General features: G+C 42.2%; 2 protein-coding genes across 2 annotated transcripts; one reads left to right on the forward strand and one right to left on the reverse strand.

The window, feature by feature from the left end:
* Nucleotides 1-1,335: 1,335 nt before the first annotated feature.
* Nucleotides 1,336-9,853, forward strand: tmem91 (transmembrane protein 91; the record flags this gene model as incomplete). The annotated part of the gene is made up of 3 exons (XM_084064289.1): nucleotides 1,336-1,770; nucleotides 7,581-7,730; nucleotides 9,698-9,853. The coding sequence occupies 3 exons, from the start codon at nucleotides 1,336-1,338 to the stop codon at nucleotides 9,851-9,853; spliced, it is 741 nt and encodes a 246-aa protein (XP_083920415.1).
* A 3,937-nt stretch (nucleotides 9,854-13,790) lies between these two features.
* On the reverse strand, nucleotides 13,791-18,673 carry exosc5 (exosome component 5). The gene is made up of 6 exons (XM_084064477.1): nucleotides 18,541-18,673; nucleotides 17,464-17,577; nucleotides 16,456-16,577; nucleotides 15,086-15,226; nucleotides 14,564-14,653; nucleotides 13,791-13,979 (listed from the first exon to the last, which is right to left on the reverse strand). The coding sequence occupies exons 1-6, from the start codon at nucleotides 18,665-18,667 to the stop codon at nucleotides 13,884-13,886; spliced, it is 690 nt and encodes a 229-aa protein (XP_083920603.1). The 5' UTR covers nucleotides 18,668-18,673; the 3' UTR covers nucleotides 13,791-13,883.
* Between the last annotated feature and the right edge of the window lie 723 nt (nucleotides 18,674-19,396).

Below are 19,396 nucleotides of genomic sequence, written 5' to 3' on the forward strand. Positions count from 1 at the left end.
GAGCGACGTCAATGAAATGAGTGAGCAGGTTGCTCAATCATGACACTTAAACAATGACAGCTAACTCCATTACATGTAATCGGTTAATTCCCAACCCTGTGTACCTAACAGGCACTTTTGTCTTCTCGGGACAGAACTGCAGAGTCTACATATTGTGTGTGACCTTCTCTCTCTCTCTCTCTCTCTCTCTCTTGGCAGCACTGTACCACTTGAGCAGACGATTGGCAGACCAGCCACTGGACTCAGTGTCACCCGACTGCTGGGCTGTCCTGAGTGAAAAACCCCTGAATGAGAACGGATCGGACGGCAACTTTAAAAAATACACGTCCCGCAGGAGTGCCGCCGAGAGGAGAGGAGCAGAGCCGCGGACTCACAGACGTAAATCGATACCAGTCAGCAACGACAGAGGAACACACCTGGTTGCAGTGCTGTCTGCAGAAGCACATGTTTGTTTGCTTTCAGACTCTGGAGCCTCGCTGCATTCTTTGATGGACAGATCCCTTCAAATCAATGCTGCTGTTAGAGCTATAGCATATGTATCCCTATCATTCATTTTTGGTTTGAGTTTTAGTTGCCTTTTTGTACACTTTATTTGAGGCTATACTGCGGGAGAAAAAGAAATCACACGTTCTCCGTGATCTTTTCTGATCACAATTGTTTCCAGACCACAGAGTCATTGTTTGCTTTCCTCTGAAAGCTATTTTCAATCCTTGAAAGGGATGACAGAGGTCAAAAACATTCACAGTAATACCACGCCATTGTGTAAGGATAAAGGATTGATGCTGGATTGGCAGAGACCGTTCTTACCATCGAATCGAGCTTGAAAAGCCCAAACATTTTTCAATTTACATTTTCCCGTCATACATGAGAGGGAGTGCATTCACATATTCATGAACCCTGACTCACACGCGAGCAGGTGAAATGGGAGACACAAAGGTGCCATGTCGTCAGCTGTGACACAAATAACTTGTGGCACATGAAGAAAGAAGGAAGCTTCAAGACAGGCCCAGGAGCTTAGGTCTCGCTCAACGTGTCCTCGGCACCAGTCCATCACTTGACACGAGAGGGAGATAGAGCTGGCACTGACAGAGCAGGGGCATCACTCCATAATGATCCTGGCATGTGTCCTTGAGCTTGAGAACAAGGCCTATAATAAGAGCGAAATTAAACGAATAGGATTAAGGGCAGATTATCACCGCGCGACAAAGGCCAGCATTGCAGCCGCTTTCGTGTAAATCCGAAAGCAGGGCCTCTTTAGGGAGATTAACTTGTAAGATTGCCTTTTGGCTGCTGATGCAGCGGCCTCCTGCGCAGCTGGCGTTACCGTAGGCGTGCATGGAGAATCTGGACGAGTTGGAGCACCCTCTGCTTGGGGGGGACAACAGCCCCAAAAACAATGGGGGGCAAGTGCCGCGCCCCGGCGGGCCAGGCGCTCCCGCGGGGCTATTCAAGGGCATCTTGGTGAGGTGCGAGGAGGACAGGGCCTACCCTCCGCTGCCATGGAGGGGCTACTGCGGAGGCCCCGCTCCGTTCCAGCAGCAGCAAGTGCTGGATCCCTGCGCCTTACCGCGCACCCTGGAGTCCTTTTACCCCGGGGCCCCCATCTGGGGCCACACGGACTCCCTGCTGAATAAGGACTACCTGGAGACCACGTTTGTGGACATCCACCCGGGCTCCACGCTGGAGAGGAAGCTGCTTGCCGAGGCACAGGACTTACACAGTGCGTCCTACAGCATGGATGATGAGGATGACCTGCTGCCTGACTTTGAGGTAAGACCATCACCGTGCTAGGGTCCAGCATAATTTCATTTTGGGGGGCCCTATATACTTAAATATACATAGGTTACTTAAAAACATTTTTTTTTAAAACATTCATTTTGTCACACTTTTGACACGTTTTGAAAATGTGCCCAAAATACGGACACCAGGTTAACATTTTTAATTAATTGTTCAAACATATCAGAGAGTCTACATCTCCCTAAAGGAAATAATTCATTCTGTCCTGAAACAGAGATAAAACATATCCCCACTGCTGATAAAAATGAATGACCAGACGGGATAACAAAAGGAGGCGGAAGATCCCCCAACAAATTAAACCCTGGGGTCCAGTATGGCTGCCAGGCGCCAGTATGTACAAATCATTCACACCAGAAGCGCCAGCACCAAACATTCAAAATACCCTTTATTACCGCCTCTATGGTCAAACTGACCAACCACAGTCCACAGACAGTGAAACAGATGCGTACAGTCACCATGGCAACAAGCACTGAAGAGTTACATTAACAGGATTGTACAGAGTTCAAGCAGAAGCTGTCCTTGCCATTAGCCACCATGGCCAATAATTAGCTTAATTTGCTAAGTGTAAGTACTATATGGCGAAGTTGATGAATATTCATCGATCTGGGGGTCCTGTGTGCATACTTTTATAGTTTGGGAAATTGTGGGATGACCTAAAAGCCCCCACCTAAAATAGCGGATCTACAAGCTCACTTGTCTATTTTAGGTGTGTGAGGCCAGTGCATGCGCAAACAAGAGGCATATTGTCAGACTAGAGAAACTCTGCTTGGATCAAAATGGGAGTGAATCTTCTACAGTGTGTAATACAGTATGTGTTGTTTTTTTATGGCATGGCTCTGTAGGAGGTGAGCAATCTAGAAATGGGTCTTGTCTGTCTGTCTGTCTGTCTGTCTGTCTGTCTGTCTGTCTGTCTGTCTGTGAATCTATGTGTGTCAGTTCTTGCAAACTGCTGGACTGTGGATTTATTGTGCACACTGCCAGTAGGCCAAGGAATTAAATCCCTACATTTCTTTCTCACATACTTTTTTATTTTTGGAAATATGATATTTTAATGTACCTAACGTTTATAGGATATAAGTGAATGGCGGTGGCCCGGACCGCTGGCCTAGTGAATGGCGGTCGAATCAGACTGAAACCATGCCCAAATATGGAGTCATACATCATACGTAGATACGTATGTGAAGTACGTGATCCATATGGAAGCCACACTGTTAGTAGCACATTACTACAGTATCTGAACGTGCATCATCAAAATGTATTAGTGTCCATTATAGTTCAACTGTTTAATTTGGCTTACCAAACACAAAATAGATTTGGTGCTGCAGCTACTACTACATGCAGGAGATGTCACGACTTGGATTGTTGAAGCCCAACAACCTGATTATTTTACCATTCAAGTTGACAAGGAATGCATTCTTATTAGCAGGAAGTTGTAGAATACTACATTAAACTTAATTTGTATGCACTTTTTAAAACCAAATGTTAACATGCAGAATCTGCAACCGTGATTGTGATCTGGAGAAACAATTATAAAGGGAGTGAATAAACGAAAAGACCTCTTTGGTCTCCAGGCAGCAGTTAACTGTAGTCAAGTCAAATGTATTTATATAACACATTTCATATGACAAGTGCAATAAAAATGACACAAAATAGTAGGCCTACATGATTTGATTAAGAACGAATTAAAATGAAGTGAAACTGCACACTTCAAACCTAGCTAAAAGCTTGTGAAAATAGATTGTTTTTTAGTCTGCTTTTAAAAGAGGACAGTGTTGTAGCAGACCTTAGATCAACTGGTATAGAATTCCACAGAGTGGGACCATATAGTGACTGAAAGCACCATAATAACCTCGAGAGCTGGCGAGAACTTCTGGGAACTCAGATTAATAATAACCTGATTTAGACTTTTACTGGGTTAAGAGAGGAGATCTTTATCTGATTATCTTAAAAGGGCATCTGGTTGTTGCGTATTGAGTGAGCACGTCAGAAACATAGGAAAGAGCTAAGCCATGTATTCACTCCAACTAAATTTAATCTATGGGCTGCGCACGGGACCCAATCTGCGAGTGGCTTTCATTCACATACGTTTGTTACTAGCATTGTTGTAGCATTGACCCCGACAATTTTCAATATCAATACCCTTTGCACTACTGCTGTAACGGCATGAAACAAGGATTTGCCGGTGTGATCTCATTTGGCATGTTCAGGGGAAACGTCTCTCATAATCACAGTTAGGTGGTCTGTGTTAGATGTGTCAAGCGTTGATTGACACACACACAGAAATGGAAAAGGCAGTGGTTTGGAGAGAATTGAACTTTCAACCGTTATGTATTTTTGTTCACTCTTTTCCTTGTGAACAGTATACAGTATATCTTGTAGCAAGATTCTGCCCACACCCTAGCCCTAAAGAAAAGAGGAAGAGTACTTAGGAAGAATCATGTTAGAGAATATTGTCAGGATGTGAGACAAGTGTTTGGACCCAAGCGCAGAACCAGGCAGGCAGATCAAGTTCAATGATGATTTATTAACACACTTTCAATATAAGTTGTCAATACAGCAGGACATACAAGGGCGGACACAACAACTATAATCTGACAAAGGAACACTGAACACAGGGAGGTTTAAATAGACACTGGACTAACAAGACACAGGTGAACTCGAAGACAATCAACACAGGGATTGGCTGGGAGACTAACAGGACACAGGTGGAGAAACGAGTAGTCACAGGGAGGAGAGACAAGACAGGTAGCAAACACTAGGGCAGACAGGAAACACTAGGAACAATAAAAGTACAAGGATAACAGGAAACTATACACAAGATCCTGACAAATATACCACTTACTGTAAGTCTCAGTGTCAGAGGAACGAGCCTTAGAATATTTCTAATTTGGAGCTTAGCTGATGCTGTTCTCATCGAGAGGGACTTGAGCACGTAGGTGTTCATTTACAACCAAGCCTGTGCTATTTCCTGTATATTCTGGAAAAATACGTTGGATTCATTTCTTGTGAAGCACTTCAAGACACTGTGCATCAAGAATTGAAGAACGATTTTTATTACAGAGCAGCCAGGCTAAACACTACAACTACATATTAAAAGCCCCTTGCTATTCCATAGACTTCTAAAAAGAGCTTGACCTGGAGTCTAAATACATTTTCTATGATTCCAAATAGTAGCCTACTGGTAGTGGTACTGAAGGTTGGAAGGAGGCTTCGAAGATGCCATTGTTTAGAATTCTCTGGTGATTCACTGAGTAAAAGGGCATATCACATAGCTACGGCAATAGCAGCTGACCCTGGTTCGAATACGACCCGATCTTTGTTTTAATGTTTGTTTGTCTAAGACCAAGGACCAGAATGGAAATAAGTCACTGACTTTATTGTGTTTTATCCTTGACGTTTCTGTGAGAAGCATGTACCATGTGTTTTCTTTTAAACATAACGTCTAATAATCAAATCAAATAAATTAAAATCAAATCAAAAAAGCACTTTACTGCATGTCATCAACCCTCTCTCTCTCCTGGTCTTCTTGTCTCTATGGGCACTGTCCTATCTGAATAAAGCATAAGATGCCATTGATTATGTAAGGGATAATCAACCCAGGTGTGGTTATTGAAAGATTATGAATAATGCTGAAGCTAATGGTTTGCCTCCACATGGTGCCTTATTTTTAGCGGCGCTAGCCGGTATAGAGCGGATCCTGCTCTATACCTGACTTTGTCCGTGTGCATACGTCAACGTTCTGATTGGTCAGGTGCGTCAACAAAGTGATTGGTCAAGCTTCACGTGACACGTGGCTATAAACACATTATAAACACATATCGATGACAAAATGTATCAAAGGCGCCGCTACCTTCGCACAGGGTGTGATTTTTTGATAACTGATAGATTGATAGCTCCTTCTACCATGGCCATTTAAGTAAAATATGTAATGTGTAGCATGCAAACCTGCAGTCGCATGCACTGTTGCATGCACTGTGTGTTTGCATTGCATACAGACATCCTGACTGGGTGTCATGATGTGACGTGTAGTGAACTATTTTCGGCATGCAACACTATTTTATGACAAACTATAAATCGGGCTTGAGGGTTCCTGTGGGAGTGTAACCCATGCACAGAGTGACCTCAAAGACAGTGACCTCCTTCATCTGGTTCACTTCAAAAGCCCTTAGGGACAAACCCGGCTCTTTATTTATCTGTACAAGGTACAGTAAATGTCCTCTAGTGTGACACCAGGGAGCCCTCATTCTTGTCTCATATTGTCCCTTTGGTGTGAGTCCCCCCTCCTAAATTGGAATATCCCACTTCTCCACTTGGACTTGATGCTTTTCACAGACGTTTCACATGTTAGTGTTGTGAGCCCAGGTTAGAGTATAGCAGTGTTTTTTAAATTGGAAAGGAGAGGATAAAGCAATAAAATTATTCTATTCAAATTCAAAATTAAAAGTTTTATTTAACTTAAACTTCTTCTGATACACATTCTGATATTTTCAATATTTTCATGTTGTTGTTGCTGTTTTGAAGCCATTTGACAATGGAGGGGGGGGGGGGGTATTGCACATGGCAGCTATATTAAATATAAACAACAGAAATTGATAAAACAATATAGTCATATTTTTAGTCCAGTCAGAATTACTTGTCGATACCAACAGCCAGTAAATCGGTGTAACCTTAATTATAACGGCAGAGAATACCTTCAGAAGGAGTATACACACACGCACAGTAAAATGTCATCAGCATGGTAGTATATCCTTGTGAATGAATCTTTCAAATGCTTTGCCTATGCTTTCTTATGCTTTACCCCTGTCTGATGTCCTTTAATGTCACTGGCAAGCGAAGAAAAGCTTTTTTTCGTGTACAGCCAGTGGGACATTCACTGAAAGGTCATGGGAGGTGAAACATTCATTGAGCACGTCTTCTGCAATTATTGGTTTTTGCACAGAAAATAATAAAAGTAATCTGACAGGGTCAGACTATAGAGAGGACATCAGATTAAATATGCTTCCCTTAAAAACAGACATGCGCACACATACAGCATGAATCATGAATAGCCTGCGGTTAGTGTGCGTGTTAAGGATAACCCCATTCAGTCATATCCTCTTACTCGCACCAGCAAAGTTTTCCTATTGTTCTGCAGGACGTAAACAACACAACTAAATAAAAACACACATTTCAAGCTTTGTGACTACATTTATGTTAATCCTTCTACGAACAAATAGCATAAATAACATGAGGAATCAAAGTGTGAAAAAGTAATTTTCCACACACTCTCTTAGCCGCTTAAAACCTCTGCTGTACTTTGCTGTCATGGGTCCCCTTGATCCCCTCCTTTTTCCCTCTACCCCAAATCTCTTCGCCGAGAGTAGCCGATCTACACGCTCACAATGTGTTGCAACAAGACACGTTGTGAGATTCACCAAATATCCGCCAAAAAAGACATGCCCTTAGGGGAGGGGTAGGCAACCTTAGGAACGGGTGTCAACATTGGCACAGGGGAGGGTGATCACTGGCACACTGGCATAAGTGTGTGAGAGAGAGGTTTTTTCTTTGAAATTAAATATTCAAAAAATATTCAGTTAAATGAAGTTCCCTCACATAATACAAATTACATCCTGCACATGTGCTTTGTGAATAGTTTCTGTGTGAACCTCACATATAATAAAGTGTATTAGAGGTCCGAGTTAAAAGCATAATCTCAACGGCAATGGTTCTGCCCCAGTGGAGCTGCTCTGACAGTGAAAACTGTCTGACTGTGTGATTGTACTGTATCTCCTGTGTGCCCCCAGGACTCGTCCAGTGATGATGACTTCAGTGATACCGACAGCGATAGCAACTTCCCTCTCATGATTCCTCAGGATTACCTAGGCCTGGCTTTTTTCTCAATGCTGTGCTGCTTCTGGCCCCTGGGCATTGCTGCCTTTTACCTGTCCCAGAAGGTACACACACACACACACACACACACACACACACACACACACACACACACACACACACACACACACACACACACACACACACACACACACACACACACACACACACACACACAGGTCAGGTGATCTAAATGTGCATAATTGTCTCTTCAACTGTCTACCTGTAGTTGTTGTTTGAGGGTGTGTTGTCCAGTTTACTATGGTGCTAATATTCTCTGTTGGTCCAATATGATATCCTCTAATGGTGTTGACAATCAAGTGTGAGTTAGTATAACATTAAGTTCTATAAGTATGTCTCTTTTCCTCTCTCTCTCTGCAATATGTGTTAAACAAAGAGGACAGCAGGTCCCAACAGGTGACGGCGTCTTGAGTACAAGAGTGGACATTATGGAATTGCTTCGGCGAGTGGGTGGGTTGGTTGGGGCGGGGCGGGGCGGGGGGGGGTTAACAGGGATTACAACACCATTTGTGGGATTATGCCACCAGAGCTTGGAAAGCTTTAGAACCAGGCTGTACAACGTAATGGGAATGGGCAGATGACTAAAACAACATACTGTTATATATGTAACGTATGTATTGTACAGCGTTTGGCCCTGATGCCATACATGCTGGTCGTTTTTTATTCATAGGGATTCACAGGATATTAAAAGGAAGCGTGAATACATTATGGTTCATCCGAATATGCCATTTCTTTCTCAAACTTAAAGGTAATGCAGTTTGCAAGGGTTATACAGTACAGTATCTCTCTGTGGGTAGACGGTGGTGAAAATAATTGCGGTTACAGTGATAAAGGCAGTGTTTCTGTGCTCCACTGGAGGACTCTCATAATAAGCATCCTTTTCGCGCTGCGGACAAAAATTCCATTAACCGAGGCACACAGTGAGCAGCAAAGGCCCTATTGTCCAGATCAATGTCCTTCTTAACGTTTAATTAGAGTCATAACAAGCTGCTCCAAGGTGATAGATTTCCAATAGCACTGAGTGCTGTGCTACCTACCTATACCAGGGGTCAGCGTCAAAGACGCAGGATGGGAACAGGGAGCCCGGGAGGAGGCAATGATGAATGAGGGACAAACAGTGCAGGCTGTGTGAGGTAGCATTAGTTGAGATAATAAGCTTAGAATGTGAATAGAGTGGCTGGGAAAATTAACTAGGAAGGGCAGCGATGAATGATGGCTGAAGTCCTACAGTATACCACACGTCCGCACACACGTAATATACGTAATATACTCTGTGTATAAAGTATATAAAACATAATAATATACAATATATTCATATGTATAGTGTGTATACTGTACTGCACATATAAACATAAAATGTATACCGTATACTATATATACTGTGTATAAAATAAACATAATAAAATGTATACAGTATGCTTGCTGGCTGCTTGCTAGTTGTCCATCGTGTCAAATGATGACCATCTTCCCCTATTTGTGAGTCCTTTGGGGACTGGATAGTCCCGATCCTGGATCCACAGTTGTGGTTGCAGACCGGACATGTAAAAGTGGTACAGAGGGGAGCAGAGGTGGCTTTGCGAGCATGCCTCTTAGCACGCATTGCTGCACGGTGTTGTGTGCACTGATTTTCCCATGTACTCCTCTCCCTGTGAGGAGTGAGAGTGCCAGAGGTTGCAGCAGGAAGCAAGCTTCTCCAGTGAAGGCGGGTTGATCCGGCATCTCTTCAGTGTGGTCTTCATTTGGTCTTTGAACCGCTTCTTCTGCCCACCAGCATTGCATTGACCAAGATGTACTGGCCGTGGTGGACTTTGCATGGAAGCTTATGGCATACGAATGACATGCCCCAGCCACCTGAGTTGATGTTGGTTCAGGATGGACTCTATACTGCAGCCCGTTCCGTCACCTCTCTGTGTGGCACAGTACTGTACATATGTACATATACTGTATATGTACTGTGTGTATTAATATGTAATTATTTCCCTTCTCTTCTCTTCTCTTCTCTGTTTGTTAGACCAACAAGGCATCCGCTGAGGGGGATTTTCAGGGGGCTAACGCAGCGTCCCGCCAGGCTCTGTGGCTGTCCGTGCTGTCCATCGTGTTTGGAATTATTACATACATCTGTGCTATTGCAGCGCTCATCTCCTACCTGTCTGGAAAACCACCATAAAAGCATGCCCCCTTCCTATCGCTCTCACACTCTCACACACACACACACACACACACACACACACACACACACACACACACACACACACACACACACACACGGACACACGGACACGCGGACACACACACATGGACACACGGGGACACACACACACACAAATTTCTCTCTCTTGAACCCGTTGGATGACTGTGAAGCTTACTGACAGACCTTATTTCAGTATTTCTTTTTTGGAATTAAGTTTAGGCCTATCATTCAGTGCTCCTAAAAAACTAAATTGGATCCTCTCTGCATTTTGTCAACCCAGGTTTCCTATAATCCTTTAAGAAGTACTCTGACTTGTTTTAATTTTGGATCAACCATTTGTAAAGACCACTTTTTCCTAAATGGTGGACATTATCATGTGGACACTTCTCATTTCGAAAGTAAGCCCATAACCCTAACCCTTTAAATGGAAACATAACGGACATCCCCTTCCATGGAGTCTGTGTGTTTGGTACATGGTCCTCTCTGTATGAGAACTGAGAACAGAGTGCAGATTCATGAGAGGAGGGTTACAGCAAGGACATGGAAGCATCTAATCCCAATGCACCTGTGCTGTCAGAGAGTTGAGTACACTGTCTCCTGCTACAGCACACCTACAGCAAATACTTTACGTACATCAACCACTTACAGTTTGAATGCACTCCAGTCTACCAGTGACTGACTTTGGTTCTTCTTAACAGACACACAAGTAAAAGTTCAGTAATGTGCCAAACAATTGTTAACACTCTGTGTAAAAAAAAATAAACTGTGTTTAAGAAGATAATACAATGCACATCTCTGGAGGACGGAGAGGACTTCAGTACCTACTGGAGCAGAACAGAACAGACAAATGTGCCGTGGTTAACGGTATGACTCATTCCATTTCAAATGAAAGGAGGTTACTCTTTACACTCTAAATATAGAACCATTGTATTTTCTCCTCCAATTATGGCGCCACTGAAGGGACTGCACACCAAACTCTGTCTGTGAGATACCTTCCTTTAAATAATTTCCGGCCTACATACTTTTCCCCACTCAAAATGTCACCACGCACAAGTCAGCACTCTAACATGAACATCCATGGTAGGTGGCTCTGTTTGTCATGAATTTGTTAGTAGAGGAAGGACAAAATGCTAAACGATACGCTGATGGTGCGAAGGTGTTTGAGTGGTATTCTATTCTACCAGCTAGTTAATCGATTCTCAACTCTGGTACTGGTTATCCACACTGCTGCTAGTTGTCTATGCCGCCCACTAATTACATAACATTTTCGTCCCAGGGTCAAAAATGGAAACTGCAACTGAAGGAATGTTAATTGTAGTAGCATTTCATTCAGGTGTTTCTATGTGGCTGGTTAAACTCTACAGGTGCTGCCCATGCTGGCACACAATGACACCTAAATGAAACACCACAACTAATGTTTAAATGGTTGCTGTGAAATATTAGACTTCTAGAATGCAAACCAGCAGTGCTGCAGGTGGTCTGGACAGGAACAGACAGAGGTATGGTATGACCAGTGTGCTTATCCCGCTGATGCATGAGTCTGTCCGGTTTTTCATTTTTTTGACAGTGATCATACTGAAAGTCCTGCATGGTGAGTTTGCACTTTGTCACAGTAAATCTGCTACAAGCTTAGACTCTCCGCCTTCCCCTCATATCAAACAATCCTGTGAATAGACTTGATACAACCTCTGGAATCTGTTAGCTTGTGCCATAGAGAAAATGATGATCTTTATGGGAAATATTAACTATTAAAGAAAAAAGAAAGGTCTTGACATTTTCCATTTTTATATATAGTTTTAAACAGTGGAGACCAGCGTTGAGTATGGTCATTATTTATTTTATTTCCTAATTCAGTATATGTTTTGGGTTCTGGTGAGGGCAGTGTTGGATCAAGACATGGCCACATAGGCCTCTAATCTACTGTATTTGAGCACTTGGACAAACTGTTCATTGTCTACATGTTGTGGACAACCACTGCTGACATGCTTTGATACTAGAGTGGGAAAGAATCAGCAGGGACCTCACAATTCATTGTTATCATGACTCTTGGGCCACGATTTGATAAGATCACGTTTTTTCGATATGTTGAGATTCAGCTTTTCCGCTCAAGTTGACTGCTTTAAAAAGTTGCAGCCTTTCAAAAAAACTAGTCTGATATAACAAACTTGCATCAATAAATGTACAATACATAACTATTAATGATATACATTTTCTTTTAAATATTACTGCATCAAGGAATTGATACAGATCATGACAAAAATCACAATTTTATGTGGAATAAAAACAATTCTCCCACCTCTATGCAATACAATTGTATTAACCAACTCCACTGTATAGGTTAATGTTAAACTAATGGCAAATGTATACTTTGTTGCATAACCATATGACACAAATGCTATTTTCTTGTAAAGAATTTTAAAGATTTAAAGAGTTTTGTGTGCAGAGACAGGAAGCTGAAGGCAACAGGAGGGGAGATGTGTGAGACATGACCAGTTGGGATTCAAACTCAGGTCCTCCATGACATATCAGTGCTGCCCCCACCAGGCACCCCCACACATTACTTATTTACAACAGAACCTTTTTATTATTATTCAAATAAGTAACTTTTGTCATGACTTGGGCTACGATTCATTATAACTGAGCCCTTTGCTGGTAAGATTAAAGTGGGGAGAACTAATTTGTAAAATAGATCAGTGGTTCTCAACTCTGGTCCTGGGCACCCTACCCTGGCCTGCACAGTAAATACCTCAGTTTTAAGTTTACTCTGAAGAGTTAATGGAAGCAAATAGACCCCATTTGGTTACATTTTTTCATCTCTTCAGAGTTAAATGAATACAGAGGAATTTATATTGTGACTACTGCTGCAGTAGTTATCAGCTATATTACAGGTGTCCCAGGTCTAAATTAGTTCCTGATTGGACAGATTCATGTAGATTGGATGGTTAAAACACAATCAGAACTTTTAATAAAAGGTCAGATGACTGAAAAGAATGGACACATTTGTGTGAAACAATGATCCCTCTCTCTACAATAAAGTATCAAATAACGTATCAAATGAGATGATAGTATATCAGATATACTGTACATTCCCTGTTCCATGTTCTTGTTAAAGTATATGTAAATAAAAAGAAAGTAAAAAAGACAACGAATAATAAATGCACTTGATTTGATGTTCATCTTCACTCTCGTCATATACCATTATGTGGGCCAGAGGTCGTATTATCTTGTGCATATGTGCATGAATGAACATTTTGCTTTTGAGTATTGCTACAACTCAGGATTTATTTTAATTAATAAATGGTTGTTTTAACCAATCTGAATGGTAGAGTATGTTAATACGACAACTAGGACATCTGCAGTGGTTGGAGGTGGTCTCCCTACTTTCCCATTGAGAAATGAAGACCCTGGTGTCAGGTAGGACCTATATTTGAAGCAGACGGCGCAGCGGATTGGACACTAGTAGATGAGCCACCATCTACAATGCTGTTCAGATTGTAGCTTTATCATACCGTCGGTACCATAGCTGAGTCAGTGTGCAGCTGTTTCTATTCAGAGCTGTGTTAATGTGTAGCAGTTTAACCACATGCACCCTTATTGGTCTGAAGCCTAATTTATTTGTTGTAATGATGGTGTTTGTAGCACTACAATTACTTATTTTCATCAAGTGTTGAGTGACGCCATCTTATAACAAATTATAAATAAGGTTACATTTTAAACTCCAGCAAAAGCTTATTTTTAAACTCTGTGCCCCCCCCCTTCCTCTGTCCCCCAAGCACTCTCTCTCACACACACACACACACACACACACACACACACACACACACACACACACACACACACACACACACACACACACACACACACACACACACACACACACACACACACACACACACACACACAGCAATCCAAATGAACCAAATTAACATTTATTAATATGAAAAGACTTGCATGGTTTGTCAACAAAACACAAATCAAACAGGGGAATAAGAGGTCAGATTCTTCTTCAGAGTGTTTTGGAATATCGCCGCCTGACGGACTCTCTGTAGAACTGGAAGATCTTCTCTGATGCTTTCTGACTGACGGCTATACACTGCTGCAGCTGTGTGGACACAACACAGAGAGATGTGTACGTTTAAAGCTGCAAAGAAGCGTACCACCTACGTAGAAGCACTGCGGCGAGACAGCTTAGCTAACAACACTGTACAGCTCATCATGACCCTGATGCTAGATAGGAGATTTTGGAGGGCAGCGATTCAGGAGTCCCGAGTTGGTGTTGGCTAGACCGCACTCTCGCATCGCAATGCTGCAATATGTAACTTTTATGTAGAGCTCGACCAATGCCAGATTTTTGGGTCCGATGTCGATCCCAATTTTGGAGAGTCTTTGACTGTTTTGTTCGATATTGTAAAAAAAAATGTAAACAAAACTTTGATTTAACTCATAAACAAACAAATAAACACAAATAACCACTTAAAGCCCTATTCAACATTTTCTAAAATAGCCGATCTATAAAAGCTAATCTACAATTCTGCATGTGAGCTTGTAGATGCACTATTTTTGAAAATGTTCACATACGTATAATGATTGGGACACATCCGCTGCATAACTGCAGATACTGATGTAGTCAAAAAAGTCAAATAATGGCCGATATCTCCCCGAACACACGGCTCCTGACCTACTGACCTCATGGACTGAAAACGATCCTTTGGTTGATGACATCATCACCCTGCGTTCCGTACTGTCGATGGCGAAGGTCATCAGAGCTCGACTTTCCTGTGAGGTCAGCGACAACGGGCGGGGACTCAGTTAACATATTCAACAAGGACGTTTACGAAACCCATGGTACACAGAATGGATATTCACAACGCTATAGCACACTGGTTCTCAACGTGGAGTTCGGGGACCCCAGGGGGTCCCCAGGTAAATTATATTTAGGAACCAAATGGAACCTTATGGGTCTGTAACTTTAACTGAGTTCAATATACAGATATTGAGTTACCGCCGCGTTACGAGCTTGTAGATCTTCAATTTTTTTTAAACATGACATGTTTTGAGACATGAAAAGGTTTTGAGCACCACTGATATACTAATATAGCAACATGTTTTTCAGAAAACTGTAAGGATTTAGAAGCCATTTTTAGAATCGGCCTCAGGTCTTAATGGGTTAATTAAGAAGACCATATGCTCCCATTATGATCCATTTACCTTTTCCTGAGCTGCAGTGGGGTCAGTGATGATCTGACCGTCAGTGTCGATGGCACAGGTGACTCCACAGAACAGGCAGCTCATGGCCATGCCTGCGTCCATTAAAGCCATGCAGGCAGCATTCAAGCAGCAAGATAAAAGCTGCGCCCTGGATAAGGAAGAACACTTGGCAATAACAATTCTGAACGTCAGACAAGACATCGGCACAACTCAAATATGAACTCATCACAGCTTTTTCAGCATGATCTCTTTGTCAATGGATAAAACATGAAAGATCAACAAATAAATAAAGGGTGACAACGCCAAATTACTCTGTTGTTGTTGATATAACTTGCCTGTCTTTGTTTAAATGTACAATTCCTGGTCAGTTATGATGAGCAAGCTAGTGTGCAATAAACTAATGTTTCATGGTCTAGAAGTGGCTCAAAGTTGCCCTCTACTGGTAGAAATCTTCATTGCACATCGCCTGTGCTGACGTTTCATCTGGGCCTGAGATTCTAAGCAGCATTGAAATACTTTTTTTTTTTTTTCATCCATAAGAAATAGCAGCCTCTTGGTGCACCCGCTGGCCTAGCGGTCCAGGCGCATACCACATACAGGATCTAATGCAGCCTGACAGTGTGTCGCGGGTTCAAATCCCGATCCAGACGACCTTTGCAGCATGTCTCTACCTGTTTCTTGTCAATCTCGCCTGGTTCTATCAATAAAGGCAGAAAAAGCCCCAAAAATATACTTTTTTTTAAAGAAAAGAAATAGCAGCCTCTTGGGAGTTAGACATCATATTTGTCAATATTGTGAGCCTGATTTCCTTTTCATCCATAATCCCTAATGCTGTATTACCGGGCAAAAGCTCAAAGTGAGTGTAGTACGCAAAAATGATTTTCAGGAAGCAAATCAGTAGAGCATAGATAATAAAAACACAAATGAAAGCAAAAGAGATCTTAGATATCTTGTAGACTTGTGGAAGGGGAGAGTGGCTTTAAATAACTAGAATATTCATAATGAGAAAATGGTTATAAAAAGCTTTTGGAAAAGCTCTCTTTTCCATCTGGGAAACCTTGAACATCAAACATCTGAACAAGCCTGAATGAAGATCACACTTGTGTGTCTTAACATTACCGGAGCATAAAACCCTCTCCAAGTTCACTTGGAGTTTTAACAATAGAGGAGGAACATTGTTTGAACTAAGGATAAGGATAATTCCTTTTAACACTTGTGCTCTTGTGCTTTTGCTTCTAGTAATGTTGACACCACAGAAGCTGAATCTTGCACTGGGCTTGCACTTGTTGTCCGTTCCCCATCATGAGAAGTAAAACCCTCCCACGAAACGATTCAAATGTACAGAAAATGAATTTGTATGAAAAGGATACTGAGCCGTCATCGTGCACCACCTGGAGGATGAGAGTGAGAGACGAGCGAGGGTGGAGGGAAGACAGCAGAGCTGCCTCGCATGTCTCACGCACGCACTGCTCTCGCGCTCGCTCTCGGACACCTGAGGAAAAAATGGAAGCAAAAAGATGGAAGACAGACGTTTGTTCACACACCGGATAAGAGTGGATGGGGTGAAAAACACTTCAGTGATTCACCACTATTTTATGCACCTTACGACAGTGTTGTGTGACGAAAATAGCCGAACTACAAGCTCACAAGGGTCGACAGTGTTGTGTGACGAAAATAGCCGAACTACAAGCTCACAAGGGTCGCATTGCAATGTGCTTTGCTGAGCTTGCAGATCGTCTATTTTCACTATTTTTTTAATTCTTTGCATATAATAACGTGCGCAAAATAGGGAGGTCAGGTTCTCATTCATCAACACAGCGCTTAAATATTGTAAAATCCCCCATGCTGTAAATTTAGAAGCTCCAGTGACACTGCGTAGTGTCATGGAATTCCCTTTTACATGTGGCCTGTTGAGATATTTAGAACCTGGTGTCAGGTAGTATCCTGGCATGGCCAGACTAATGCCTCGGTTGGTGATAAACCGGCCCCATATTCGCATACTGAGTCCTGATTGGTGCCCTACAACTTCGGGGGTAGCCAAATCCAATCACAACCGAGCGGGCCAGACTAATCTGCCGAGGCCTTTTTTTTGGCACTGGCAGATTCGTCTGGTTTCCAGGCTAGAAAGGTAGTACTGCCTGATATCTCCCCTGGCCAAGCTGGGATAGCCTCTTGCCTGAGCGATAGAAATGTGGTCTCTCATGTCATGCGGGAGAACCAGGTCGGGTTGGACATAAAAGTTACAGATTGCAGCTTTAACACTGAGGATTTTTACAATGAACAGCCCATTACATGGACTGGACAGAAGTTACCTGCTGTTTACTACGTGTGGTGAGTTCAACTATGACGAGGTGTAAATCAAATAATGTCTCACTCACTTGGCAGTCCTACTTTGGGCTGTATCAGGACCTCCAACGTTGCACGATCATAGATCTCCTTGCTGACTTTGACCTCTGCTGGGCCGTACGCTCCTGCCAATATACTTGTGTCTCCTTCACACAGAAACAAGAGCACAGGACAAAGGAGTGTAAAACCCTACTCACTTTCAAAACTGCCCTAAAGAGACACCTTCAGGAGGCTGCAATTCGAAAATGGCCCCTGTCTAAGTCTTAACCTACCCCCCCCCCAACCCTCCCCTTTTTTTTCTTCTCTTGTACATAGTTTTCACTCTTCATACCAGTAACCTGTAAGCTGATTGTATGACGTTCTGTATAGTAGTGTGTATATCTGTCTGTCTCTTATATGTCATCATGATTTGTGTGCATGGGGATCTCATTTTAAACAAGCTCAGTGCTTAATGAGTATTCCAGTTTAGTAGACCTTGTATTGTGAATTTGTAATTCCATGTACTGATGTTCTCATGTCTTACTAAATAAAGTATATCAATCAATCAATCAATCAATCAATCAATCAATCAGTTTGCACCATGTTACATGAGATGGTACAGAGACAAAGAGAGATAAATGCATACAGTATTATCAGTGGGTTTCAAACGTTTTGTGCCCAAGGCACATCAGTACCGCTTAAATAACAGTTCTGGTGATCAGTACTGATTAAATAGCATTTTAGGTACTTTTACTTGCTTGTTATAATATTTTAGACTTAGATCTCAGCCTCAGGTAAATATTGCACTTTTAACTCCACTACAATTATTTGACAGCTATAGCTTTATTACTTTATTACTAGACAAAAACATGTAACTGATAAATAATGTAAAGCTACCCAGCAGCACATGAAATCATCTCCAACTTTAACAGCTGCAGCATTAGAGTGATGAACAAATTAAATGAATTATTATAGTGAAAGGTTTCACAATGTTATATATAGATGCAGTGGCGTTCCCAGAAATTACATTTAGGGCAGGCGAGATTTTTTTTCTCTGGCGTGGCGTATACATCTGCTACTGAAGTGGTTACCAATCAATCAATCAACCAATAGTAATACTGAATGCAGACCTTGTGTGAAGGAGGCAGAGCCGTCGGGTCTGGACAGTAAGCTCTGCTCGCAGCCAAACTCCCTAAATTTAACAACATTATGAAGCTCCTGTTTCTCCATCGTGATGTTCTGTTCAACCAGAGGCATGGACAGTCGCTCCTGTGTGACGTAAATGAATGTTTTTCTGCTCAGGACGCGTAGTGATGACATCAGCAAGGCTTTTTTTTATGGCTGCGTCCCAAACCTTTTCACTGCCACCTTTCCTTTCCCCTTATTACCTATATACTGCTGAGGGAATGGGAGAAAAGAGAAGATGAATGAATTCAACTTTTTCAACTTCATTTTATTGAATTGAATACACAGGACCTCAATGGAAATAAGTCCTTATAGAGATTTTTTTTAAAGCATCCTTTTGTATAAATCTGTACCACTGAACCTTTTTTTTGCAAACTGTTAATGAAGTATTCAACCAGTCAATGACACATAGATACACCACCACTAAGTTCATCAAGTTGCTTGCTGCTATCCTAACACAGGGGTCTTCAACAGGGGGTCCAGGACCCCTAGGGGGTCCTCAGAGTTACTACAGGGGGTCCGCCAAATCTTTGTGTGATATGATTTTTCTTTTTACCTTAACCACTTGAACCCTACCATCCCTTCTCTGAGGAGAAATTTAGCCAAAAATAGCAGATCTACAAGCTCACAACGCCTCGTGCTGCGAGGCGTCGTGGGCTTGTAAATCGGCTATTTTTTGCAAAGAGGTATAGGTGTAGAGGGGAAAAAAGAGCAGACCAAGTAAACAAAACAAGTATAATCTGAAACACAATTTTATACAATATATAGGGGGTCCCTGCTTCATCTCTCCCTCAGCTAGGG

This window comes from Gymnoscopelus microlampas (genome assembly GCF_963454915.1).
Source record: "Gymnoscopelus microlampas genome assembly, chromosome: 8".
Classification (NCBI taxonomy): domain Eukaryota; kingdom Metazoa; phylum Chordata; class Actinopteri; order Myctophiformes; family Myctophidae; genus Gymnoscopelus; species Gymnoscopelus microlampas.